Source organism: Esox lucius, chromosome 19 (genome assembly GCF_011004845.1).
Source record: "Esox lucius isolate fEsoLuc1 chromosome 19, fEsoLuc1.pri, whole genome shotgun sequence".
Taxonomy (NCBI): domain Eukaryota; kingdom Metazoa; phylum Chordata; class Actinopteri; order Esociformes; family Esocidae; genus Esox; species Esox lucius.
In genome coordinates, this window is record NC_047587.1 from 35,173,264 (window position 1) to 35,185,784 (window position 12,521).

General features: G+C 38.6%; 1 protein-coding gene across 6 annotated transcripts in view; it reads right to left on the reverse strand.

Moving 5' to 3' along the window:
• The window catches only part of LOC105009875 (protein tyrosine phosphatase receptor type J), a 66,685-nt gene that overhangs the window by 25,812 nt on the left and 28,352 nt on the right, over positions 1-12,521 (reverse strand). Inside the window, exons 2-13 of one of the 6 annotated variants that reach the window (XM_034288183.1) lie at positions 12,492-12,507; positions 11,867-12,181; positions 11,442-11,699; positions 9,774-10,034; positions 8,844-9,104; positions 7,919-8,179; positions 7,025-7,285; positions 6,100-6,360; positions 5,175-5,435; positions 4,250-4,510; positions 3,356-3,616; positions 2,431-2,691 (exon numbers count right to left, since the gene is read on the reverse strand). In XM_034288183.1, coding sequence (XP_034144074.1) covers positions 2,431-2,691; positions 3,356-3,616; positions 4,250-4,510; positions 5,175-5,435; positions 6,100-6,360; positions 7,025-7,285; positions 7,919-8,179; positions 8,844-9,104; positions 9,774-10,034; positions 11,442-11,699; positions 11,867-12,181; positions 12,492-12,507 — 2,938 coding nt within the window. The remainder of the gene's footprint in view (positions 1-2,430; positions 2,692-3,355; positions 3,617-4,249; positions 4,511-5,174; positions 5,436-6,099; positions 6,361-7,024; positions 7,286-7,918; positions 8,180-8,843; positions 9,105-9,773; positions 10,035-11,441; positions 11,700-11,866; positions 12,182-12,491; positions 12,508-12,521) is intronic. The other 5 variants (XM_034288185.1, XM_034288186.1, XM_034288184.1 and 2 more) reach the window with 5 other exon arrangements.

Here is a 12,521-nt window from a genome sequence, read left to right on the forward strand (position 1 = left end):
ATGGCCAAGACCATAGAGCTGTGTAAGGACATCAGGGATGAAATTGTAGACCTGCACAAGGCTGGGATGGTCTACAGGACAATAGGCAAGCAGCTTGGTGAGAAGGCAACAACCGTTGGCCCAATTATTAGAAAATGGAAAAAGTTCAAGATGACGGTCAATCTCCCTCTGTGTGGGGCTCCATGCAAGATCTCATCTCGTGGGGCATCAATGATCGTGAGGGAGGTGAGGAATCAGCCCAGAACTACACAGCAGGACCTGTTCAATGACCTGAAGAGAGCTGGGACCACAGTCTCAAAGAAAACCATTAGTAACACATTACGCCGTCATGGATAAAAATCCTGCAGCGCACGCAAGGTCCCCCTGCTCAAGCCAGCGCATGTCCAGGCCCATCTGAAGTTTGCCAATGACCATCTGGATGATCCAGAGGAGCAATGGGAGAAGGTCATGTGGTCTGATGAGACAAAAATTGAGCTTTTTGGTCTAAACTCCACTCGCCTCGTTTGGAGGAAGAAGAAGGATGAGTACAACCCCAAGAACACCATCCCAACCTTGAAACATGGAGGTGGAAACATCATTCTTCAGGGATGCATTTCTGCAAAGGGGACAGGACGACTGCATCGTATTGAGGGGAGGATGGATGGGGCCATGTATCGCAAGGTCTTGGCCAACAACCTCCTTCAATAAGCGCATTGAAGATGGGTCGTGGCTGGTTCTTCCAGCATGACAACGACACGAAACACACTGCCAGGGCAACTAAGGAGTGGCTCAGTAAGAAGCATCTCGAGGTCCTGGAGTGGCCTAGCCAGTCTCCAGACCTGAACCCTATAGAAAATCTTTGGAGGGAGCTGAAAGTCCGTATTGCCCAGCGACAGCCCAGAAACCTGAAGGATCTGGAGAAGGTCTGTATGGAGGAGTGGGCCAAAAGCCCTGCTGAAGTGTGTGCAAACCTGGTCAAGAACTAAAGGAAATGTATGATCTCTGTAATGGTAAACAAAGGGTTCTGTACCAAATATTAAGTTCTGCTTTTCTGATATATCAAATACTTATGTCATGCAATAAAAGTCAAATGAATTACTTAAAAATCATACAATGTGATTTTCTGGATTCTTGTCTCTCACAGTTGAAGTGTACCTATGATAAAAATTACAGACTTCTACATGCTTTGTTAGTGGGAAAACCTGCAAAATTGGCACACTATCAAATACTTGTTCTCCCCACTGTACAACGCTACATAAAGTGGCAATGATTTCTGCCTCAAAAAACACATAACTTTCATATTTACTTCAAAGTAACTCAATGGAATATATACTACAATTAAATGATAGAACGTCTTATCGCGCCAATAAGAATTTTACATTAAGAAAACACTAAGAAATTAATATGGAATCACACATATTTATTTTAAAATAAATTCTGTTGGGCCACACTCATTGATGAACAGAGATTCATTACATGATTGAACTTCAGAGCATATTATGAACCAATGCAAAAGCTAACTTGTAAAGAATGCTTTCTCAGAAGCAAATCCATTAGCTGTATTATCACAAGCCACTGCGATAATTCTAAATGTGTACTTCATTCCAGCAGTCAGCTCAGTAACATTAACATGTGTCTGAAGGGTAGTTGTATTCCTATTTATACTGCCATCAGTCCATTCTACTATATAGAAGGAACTCTTTCCCAATGGTTCAGTCCAGTTTAGAGACACAGAATAAGACCTGATTTCAGTAATTGTAAGGTTCCTGATGACGTCAGGCCCTGTGCATGCAAGAAAGTTGTATTGAGTGGGAAGAAAACAATATAACTAAAAACAACAAAAACGTTGGTGTAGAGTACATATTTACACTTGGATTAATATATTGTTTGGTTTGAATCATCTATAGGCTCTAACACTCCCATTGTTTCCCTAGCAGCATAGCTAAAGCTATCTCCGCTCTGAATTAATACTTTCAAAAAAGTTACATTTAAATAATTGACCATTAGGATTAATGGATGCGTTTTGAGAAAAGAAAATAACTTGTTCCCATAATTTGAATTGATAGAATGTTCAGAATACACATCCATACTTTACACATTTGGATACCTGTTTGTTTACAACATGTATGACAACACTTAATTGCAATCTGCTATGTCCTCCACACAGAACAAGCAAAAGCTACAAGTGATTTTCATTCATACTATCAGTGTGTAGTTGGCGCTTCGTGCGCTTATTCAAATGATGGTTTATGTGTACTGTATTGATGCAAAAACACACTTTTGAAAGAGTTTGAAGAGTTATGCAAGAATTGTTTGCTTTTGCAAGTGATGTATAATGTTTTGCTGGTTTGGTGTAAGGTGTAAGGTTAGTGTGTAGAGTTCTGCAAAAACAACCTATAGTTTCAAAGAGAGGGGCTAAACAATCAAAATAAAATAAAAATAAAGACTTACTTGTAAATTTAGTAATTTCACTGCTATCTCCTACAGTTGCATTATCTCCAGCTACTGCTGTTACTGTGAATGTGTACTGCAATCCAGCGGTCAGCCCAGTGATGTTGGCTGAGGTTGATGTGGTATTCATACTGTGATTGAAACTACCATCAGTCCATTCTACTATATAGAAGGAACTATTTCCCAATGGTTCAGTCCAGTTAAGAGACACAGAATAAGACCTGATTTCAGTAATTGTAAGGTTCCTGATGACGTCAGGCCCTGTGCATGCAAGAAAGTTGTATTGAGGGGGAAGAAAACAATATAACTAAAAACAACAAAAACGTTGGTGTAGAGTACATATTTACACTTGGATTAATATATTGTTTGGTTTGAATCATCTATAGGCTCTAACACTCCCATTGTTTCCCTAGCAGCATAGCTAAAGCTATCTCCGCTCTGAATTAATACTTTCAAAAAAGTTACATTTAAATAATTGACCATTAGGATTAATGGATGCGTTTTGAGAAAAGAAAACAACTTGTTCCCATAATTTGAATTGATAGAATGTTCAGAATACACATCCATACTTTACACATTTGGATGCCTGTGTGTTTACAACATGTATGACAAAACTTAATTGCAATCTGCTATGTCCTGCACACAGAACAAGCAAAAGCTACAAGTGATTTTCATTCATCAGTGTGTAGTTGGCGCTTCGTGCGCTTATTCAAATGATGGTTTATGGGTACTGTATTGTAGCAAAAACACACTTTTGAAAGAGTTTGAAGAGTTATGCAAGAATTGTTTGCTTTTGCAAGTGATGTATAATGTTTTGCTGGTTTGGTGTAAGGTGTAAGGTTAGTGTGTAGAGTTCTGCAAAAACAACCTATAGTTTCAAAGAGAGGGGCTAAGCAATCAGAATGAAATAAAAATAAAGACTTACTTGTAAATGTAGTAATTTCACTGCTATCTCCTACAGTTGCATTATCTCCAGCTACTGCTGTTACTGTGAATGTGTACTGCAATCCAGCAGTCAGCCCAGTGATGTTGGCTGAGGTTGATGTGGTATTCATACTGTGATTGACACTACCACCAGTCCAATCTACTTTATAGAAGGAACTGTCTCCCTCGGGTTGAGTCCAGCTCAGAGACACAGACGACATTGTAAATCCAGCAACATTTAGGTTCTTGATGGTTGCGGGCTCTGTGCGTGCAAGAGAGGGGCATTTGGGCAAAGATAAACAAAATATGTCATCAAATTAGTTACTATAAATTCAAGTATGCTGAAAGGGGAAATATTTCATTTGAAAAGCATGAAAAAAGCATTGTTGTTAATGAAATACACTGTTTAACAGATTTACTGTTTGGTTTGAATCATCTATAGGCTCTAACACTCCCATTGTTTCCCTAGCAGCATAGCTAAAGCTATATCTGCTCTGAATAAATACTTTCAAAAAAGTTACATTTAAATAATTGTCCATTAGGATTAATGGATACGTAATATTTTGGCAATGTAACTGGTATATTTCAAATTGTAGTCCAATTAATCAATCAATGGCTGTAATTTAAAAAATGTATAATTTATATTTACCTAAAAGCAACAGAATAGAATATATACTACAATCAAATGATTGACGGTCCTATATATAGCAGTGAAATGAATTATACTTTAGGAAAAAAATTGCTTATAAAATATGGAATCATGCATAGTTTTCTTTAACAGAATATGCAAAGAAACAAAATAAACATTATTCTATTGGGCCACTCTCATTGATGAACAGAGATTCATTACATGATTGAACTTCAGAGCATATTATGAACCAATGGAAAAGCTTACTTGAATAGACTGCTTTCTCAGAAGCATATCCATTAGTTGTATTATCACCAGCCACTGCGATAATTCTAAATGTGTACTTCATTCCAGCAGTCAGCTCAGTAACATTAACATGTGTCTCAAGGGTAGTTGTATTCTCATTTATACTGCCATCAGTCCATTCTACTATATAGAAGGAACTATTTCCCAATGGTTCAGTCCAGTTAAGAGACACAGAATAAGACCTGATTTCAGTAATTGTAAGGTTCCTGATGACGTCAGGCCCTGTGCATGCAAGAAAGTGGTATTGAGGGGGAAGAAAACAATATAACTAAAAACAACAAAAACGTTGGTGTAGAGTACATATTTACACTTGGATTAATATATTGTTTGGTTTGAATCTTCTATAGGCTCTAACACTCCCATTGTTTCCCTAGCAGCATAGCTAAAGCTATCTCCGCTCTGAATTAATACTTTCAAAAAAGTTACATTTAAATAATTGACCATTAGGATTAATGGATGCGTTTTGAGAAAAGAAAATAACTTGTTCCCATAATTTGAATTGATAGAATGTTCTGAATACACATCCATACTTTACACATTTGGATGCCTGTGTGTTTACAACATGTATGACAAAACTTAATTGCAATCTGCTATGTCCTGCACACAGAACAAGCAAAAGCTACAAGTGATTTTCATTCATCAGTGTGTAGTTGGCGCTTCGTGCGCTTATTCAAATGATGGTTTATGGGTACTGTATTGTAGCAAAAACACACTTTTGAAAGAGTTTGAAGAGTTTTGCAAGAATTGTTTGCTTTTGCAAGTGATGTATAATGTTTTGCTGGTTTGGTGTAAGGTGTAAGGTTAGTGTGTAGAGTTCTGCAAAAACAACCTATAGTTTCAAAGAGAGGGGCTAAACAATCAAAATAAAATTAAAATAAAGACTTACTTGTAAATTTAGTAATTTCACTGCTATCTCCTACAGTTGCATTATCTCCAGCTACTGCTGTTACTGTGAATGTGTACTGCAATCCAGCGGTCAGCCCAGTGATGTTGGCTGAGGTTGATGTGGTATTCATACTGTGATTGACACTACCATCAGTCCATTCTACTATATAGAAGGAACTATTTCCCAATGGTTCAGTCCAGTTAAGAGACACAGAATAAGACCTGATTTCAGTAATTGTAAGGTTCCTGATGACGTCAGGCCCTGTGCATGCAAGAAAGTTGTATTGAGGGGGAAGAAAACAATATAACTAAAAACAACAAAAACGTTGGTGTAGAGTACATATTTACACTTGGATTAATATATTGTTTGGTTTGAATCTTCTATAGGCTCTAACACTCCCATTGTTTCCCTAGCAGCATAGCTAAAGCTATCTCCGCTCTGAATTAATACTTTCAAAAAAGTTACATTTAAATAATTGACCATTAGGATTAATGGATGCGTTTTGAGAAAAGAAAATAACTTGTTCCCATAATTTGAATTGATAGAATGTTCTGAATACACATCCATACTTTACACATTTGGATGCCTGTGTGTTTACAACATGTATGACAAAACTTAATTGCAATCTGCTATGTCCTGCACACAGAACAAGCAAAAGCTACAAGTGATTTTCATTCATCAGTGTGTAGTTGGCGCTTCGTGCGCTTATTCAAATGATGGTTTATGGGTACTGTATTGTAGCAAAAACACACTTTTGAAAGAGTTTGAAGAGTTTTGCAAGAATTGTTTGCTTTTGCAAGTGATGTATAATGTTTTGCTGGTTTGGTGTAAGGTGTAAGGTTAGTGTGTAGAGTTCTGCAAAAACAACCTATAGTTTCAAAGAGAGGGGCTAAACAATCAAAATAAAATAAAAATAAAGACTTACTTGTAAATGTAGTAATTTCACTGCTATCTCCTACAGTTGCATTATCTCCAGCTACTGCTGTTACTGTGAATGTGTACTGCAATCCAGCGGTCAGCCCAGTGATGTTGGCTGAGGTTGATGTGGTATTCATACTGTGATTGAAACTACCATCAGTCCATTCTACTATATAGAAGGAACTATTTCCCAATGGTTCAGTCCAGTTAAGAGACACAGAATAAGACCTGATTTCAGTAATTGTAAGGTTCCTGATGACGTCAGGCCCTGTGCATGCAAGAAAGTTGTATTGAGGGGGAAGAAAACAATATAACTAAAAACAACAAAAACGTTGGTGTAGAGTACATATTTACACTTGGATTAATATATTGTTTGGTTTGAATCATCTATAGGCTCTAACACTCCCATTGTTTCCCTAGCAGCATAGCTAAAGCTATCTCCGCTCTGAATTAATACTTTCAAAAAAGTTACATTTAAATAATTGACCATTAGGATTAATGGATGCGTTTTGAGAAAAGAAAATAACTTGTTCCCATAATTTGAATTGATAGAATGTTCTGAATACACATCCATACTTTACACATTTGGATGCCTGTGTGTTTACAACATGTATGACAAAACTTAATTGCAATCTGCTATGTCCTGCACACAGAACAAGCAAAAGCTACAAGTGATTTTCATTCATCAGTGTGTAGTTGGCGCTTCGTGCGCTTATTCAAATGATGGTTTATGGGTACTGTATTGTAGCAAAAACACACTTTTGAAAGAGTTTGAAGAGTTTTGCAAGAATTGTTTGCTTTTGCAAGTGATGTATAATGTTTTGCTGGTTTGGTGTAAGGTGTAAGGTTAGTGTGTAGAGTTCTGCAAAAACAACCTATAGTTTCAAAGAGAGGGGCTAAACAATCAAAATAAAATAAAAATAAAGACTTACTTGTAAATGTAGTAATTTCACTGCTATCTCCTACAGTTGCATTATCTCCAGCTACTGCTGTTACTGTGAATGTGTACTGCAATCCAGCGGTCAGCCCAGTGATGTTGGCTGAGGTTGATGTGGTATTCATACTGTGATTGACACTACCACCAGTCCAATCTACTTTATAGAAGGACCTGTCTCCCTCGGGTTGAGTCCAGCTCAGAGACACAGACGACATTGTAAATCCAGCAACATTTATGTTCTTGATGGTTGCGGGCTCTGTGCGTGCAAGAGAGGGGCATTTGGGCAAAGATAAACAAAATATGTCATCAAATTAGTTACTATAAATTCAAGTATGCTGAAAGGGGAAATATTTCATTTGAAAAGCATGAAAAAAGCATTGTTGTTAATGAAATACACTGTTTAACAGATTTACTGTTTGGTTTGAATCATCTATAGGCTCTAACACTCCCATTGTTTCCCTAGCAGCATAGCTAAAGCTATATCTGCTCTGAATAAATACTTTCAAAAAAGTTACATTTAAATAATTGTCCATTAGGATTAATGGATACGTAATATTTTGGCAATGTAACTGGTATATTTCAAATTGTAGTCCAATTAATCAATCAATGGCTGTAATTTAAAAAATGTATAATTTATATTTACCTAAAAGCAACAGAATAGAATATATACTACAATCAAATGATTGACGGTCCTATATATAGCAGTGAAATGAATTATACTTTAGGAAAAAAATTGCTTATAAAATATGGAATCATGCATAGTTTTCTTTAACAGAATATGCAAAGAAACAAAATAAACATTATTCTATTGGGCCACTCTCATTGATGAACAGAGATTCATTACATGATTGAACTTCAGAGCATATTATGAACCAATGGAAAAGCTTACTTGAATAGACTGCTTTCTCAGAAGCATATCCATTAGTTGTATTATCACCAGCCACTGCGATAATTCTAAATGTGTACTTCATTCCAGCAGTCAGCTCAGTAACATTAACATGTGTCTCAAGGGTAGTTGTATTCTCATTTATACTGCCATCAGTCCATTCTACTATATAGAAGGAACTATTTCCCAATGGTTCAGTCCAGTTAAGAGACACAGAATAAGACCTGATTTCAGTAATTGTAAGGTTCCTGATGACGTCAGGCCCTGTGCATGCAAGAAAGTTGTATTGAGGGGGAAGAAAACAATATAACTAAAAACAACAAAAACGTTGGTGTAGAGTACATATTTACACTTGGATTAATATATTGTTTGGTTTGAATCTTCTATAGGCTCTAACACTCCCATTGTTTCCCTAGCAGCATAGCTAAAGCTATCTCCGCTCTGAATTAATACTTTCAAAAAAGTTACATTTAAATAATTGACCATTAGGATTAATGGATGCGTTTTGAGAAAAGAAAATAACTTGTTCCCATAATTTGAATTGATAGAATGTTCTGAATACACATCCATACTTTACACATTTGGATGCCTGTGTGTTTACAACATGTATGACAAAACTTAATTGCAATCTGCTATGTCCTGCACACAGAACAAGCAAAAGCTACAAGTGATTTTCATTCATCAGTGTGTAGTTGGCGCTTCGTGCGCTTATTCAAATGATGGTTTATGGGTACTGTATTGTAGCAAAAACACACTTTTGAAAGAGTTTGAAGAGTTTTGCAAGAATTGTTTGCTTTTGCAAGTGATGTATAATGTTTTGCTGGTTTGGTGTAAGGTGTAAGGTTAGTGTGTAGAGTTCTGCAAAAACAACCTATAGTTTCAAAGAGAGGGGCTAAACAATAAAAATAAAATAAAAATAAAGACTTACTTGTAAATTTAGTAATTTCACTGCTATCTCCTACAGTTGCATTATCTCCAGCTACTGCTGTTACTGTGAATGTGTACTGCAATCCAGCGGTCAGCCCAGTGATGTTGGCTGAGGTTGATGTGGTATTCATACTGTGATTGACACTACCATCAGTCCATTCTACTATATAGAAGGAACTATTTCCCAATGGTTCAGTCCAGTTAAGAGACACAGAATAAGACCTGATTTCAGTAATTGTAAGGTTCCTGATGACGTCAGGCCCTGTGCATGCAAGAAAGTTGTATTGAGGGGGAAGAAAACAATATAACTAAAAACAACAAAAACGTTGGTGTAGAGTACATATTTACACTTGGATTAATATATTGTTTGGTTTGAATCTTCTATAGGCTCTAACACTCCCATTGTTTCCCTAGCAGCATAGCTAAAGCTATCTCCGCTCTGAATTAATACTTTCAAAAAAGTTACATTTAAATAATTGACCATTAGGATTAATGGATGCGTTTTGAGAAAAGAAAATAACTTGTTCCCATAATTTGAATTGATAGAATGTTCTGAATACACATCCATACTTTACACATTTGGATGCCTGTGTGTTTACAACATGTATGACAAAACTTAATTGCAATCTGCTATGTCCTGCACACAGAACAAGCAAAAGCTACAAGTGATTTTCATTCATACTATCAGTGTGTAGTTGGCGCTTCGTGCGCTTATTCAAATGATGGTTAATGTGTACTGTATTGATGCAAAAACACACTTTTGAAAGAGTTTGAAGAGTTATGCAAGAATTGTTTGCTTTTGCAAGTGATGTATAATGTTTTGCTGGTTTGGTGTAAGGTGTAAGGTTAGTGTGTAGAGTTCTGCAAAAACAACCTATAGTTTCAAAGAGAGGGGCTAAACAATCAAAATAAAATAAAAATAAAGACTTACTTGTAAATTTAGTAATTTCACTGCTATCTCCTACAGTTGCATTATCTCCAGCTACTGCTGTTACTGTGAATGTGTACTGCAATCCAGCGGTCAGCCCAGTGATGTTGGCTGAGGTTGATGTGGTATTCATACTGTGATTGACACTACCACCAGTCCAATCTACTTTATAGAAGGACCTGTCTCCCTCGGGTTGAGTCCAGCTCAGAGACACAGACGACATTGTAAATCCAGCAACATTTATGTTCTTGATGGTTGCGGGCTCTGTGCGTGCAAGAGAGGGGCATTTGGGCAAAGATAAACAAAATATGTCTTCAAATTAGTTTCAAAAAACTCAAGTGAGGTGAAAGGGGAAATAGTTCATTTGAAAAGCACAAAAACAGCACTGTTTAAAAGATTTAAGGGAATACTTAATCATCACAGTATAACACCAAGTCAATTAAACTCCAGGGATATCAATCTGTCCAGTTTGGAAGCATAAGTGATTGTGAATCAATGTCACCCGTTTTGGTGCAAATGAAAGTGACAACAGGTGCACTGCAGAGGCAACAGCAAGACAACCCAGCAGCAGGACCGGTATCTGCTCCTTTGTGTGAGGAGGAACAGGAGAAGCATTGCCAGATCCCTACTAAATGACCACTAGAGGGCTACCGGTGTGCACGCTTCTGACAAAACTGTCAGAAACAGACTCCATGAGGGTGGCATGAGGGCCCGAAGTCCTCTAGTGGGACTTTTGCTCACTGCCCAACACCGTGCAGCTCGATTGGCATTCACCAGAGAACACCAAAACTGGCAGGTCTGCCATTGGCGTCCCATTCCTTCACAGGTAAGAGCAGATTCACGCTGAGCACATGTGACAGACGTGAAAGAATCTGGAGACGCCGTGGTGAACATTATGCTGCCTGCAACATTATCCAGCATGACTGGTTTGGCGGTGGGTCAGTGATGGTGTGGGGAGGCATATCCTTGGAGGGTCAAACAGACCTCCATGTGCTAGCCTAGCCAACAGTACCCTGACTGCTGTTAGGTACCGGGATAAAATCCTCAGACCCATCGTCAGACCTTACACTGGTGCAGTGGGCCCTGGGTTCCTCCTGGTGCAGGACAATGCCCAGCCTCATGTGGCCAGTTCCTGTTTGATGATGGCATTGATGCCATTGACTGGCCCTCACGTTCCCCAGACCTGAATCCAAATGAGAACCTCTGGGACGTTATGTATCGGTGCATCCCATCCCAAGTAGCGCCAGACTGTCCAGGAGCTCACTGATGCCCTGATCCAGGTCTGGGAGAAGATCCCTCAGGACACCCTCCGGCGTCTCATCAGGAGCATGCCCAGAAGTTGTCTGGAGTGCATACAGGCACGTGGGGTCCATACACACTACTGAGTCACATTATGAGTTGCCGTGATTAAATTCAAGTAAGTTGGAACAGCCTGTGATTTCTATTGTCTACTTTGATTTTCAGTGTGAGTTTGAATCCAGCCGCCAATCGTTTGGTGATTTTGGTTTCCACTGACAGTAACACAATGTACAGTAAAGATTTTGATGTGTGATTTAAGTGTTCCCTCAATTTTTTTAAAGCAGTGTAGGTACAGCACCTTTCAAAGGATCGTTTAGTATGCAGACTAATATAAAAGACAATAAACAATTTTACTATATTCATCTTCCTTACTTGTATATTTAATAACTGCGTTGCTCTGTCCTCCAGTAGTGTTGTCCCCTGCCACTGCAGTGACTGTGAAGATGTACTTCACCCCAGCTCTGAGGCCAGTAACGTTTAACGAAGCTATTGTGATTCTCAGATTGTCACTGTCACCACCACCGGTCCACTGGACTGTATAGAATGAGCTTCCGTTTGTTTCACTCCATGTCAGAGCCACAGACGACGTTGTGAATTCAGTGACTGTGAGGTTTGTAACGGTGTCAGGCTCTGTGCGTGCGAGAGAGTTGGGTGGGGGAGTGAGACAGAGAATATTTACAGAGGAGCGAATCTGACCCAGGTTCTGTGCACATTTAACGGGGAGAACTTTGACTTTCTACAGTCGTTCAAATAACGCTTTGACCACACAGCTTAAGCCCTTGGAATCGGGTACTTACTTGTCGTGACGTTCATGCTGCAGTTGGTATTGCTACACTGGACATTCAGACTGTATGTGCCCCCGGGAGACAGTCCAGACAGGATGGCCACGGTAGAGTTGGACAAAGCCAGCTGACTGCCAGTGCTTACGTTGCAGTTGGACTCAGCCGACTGATTGCCGGTGCTCACGGTAGAGTTGGACACAGCCGGCTGACTGCTGGTGCTCGCGGTAGAGTTGGACACAGCCGGCTGATTGCTGGTGCTCACGGTGCAGTTGCAAAAGACGTTAATGCTGGTTGATGTTACTTGGACTGTGTTGTTGGTACAGGGAGTGTCTAAGATAATAAGTCAGGCAATCAGTGTCTGAATTTACATCCACTACACACACACATATACTGTATGTATATATAATATACACCTCTGGACAAAGAGTTGAAAAGGAAGGAACAGAAGGGTTAAAATTAAGAGACCACTGCAAATTGAACACTTCTGTTTTTTACTCAAAACTTTCCTTTTCAACTTTTTTGGAAAGGAAAGAAAAAGGTGCAGTGGACTCTTCATTTTTTCCGGAGCTGTATATATATATATATATATATTTCAGATGCATTTTTCATAAATTCCCCAACTGGAAACCTGTATACTTACATTGTGCTTGTGAGCTCTGAAATGAAGAAG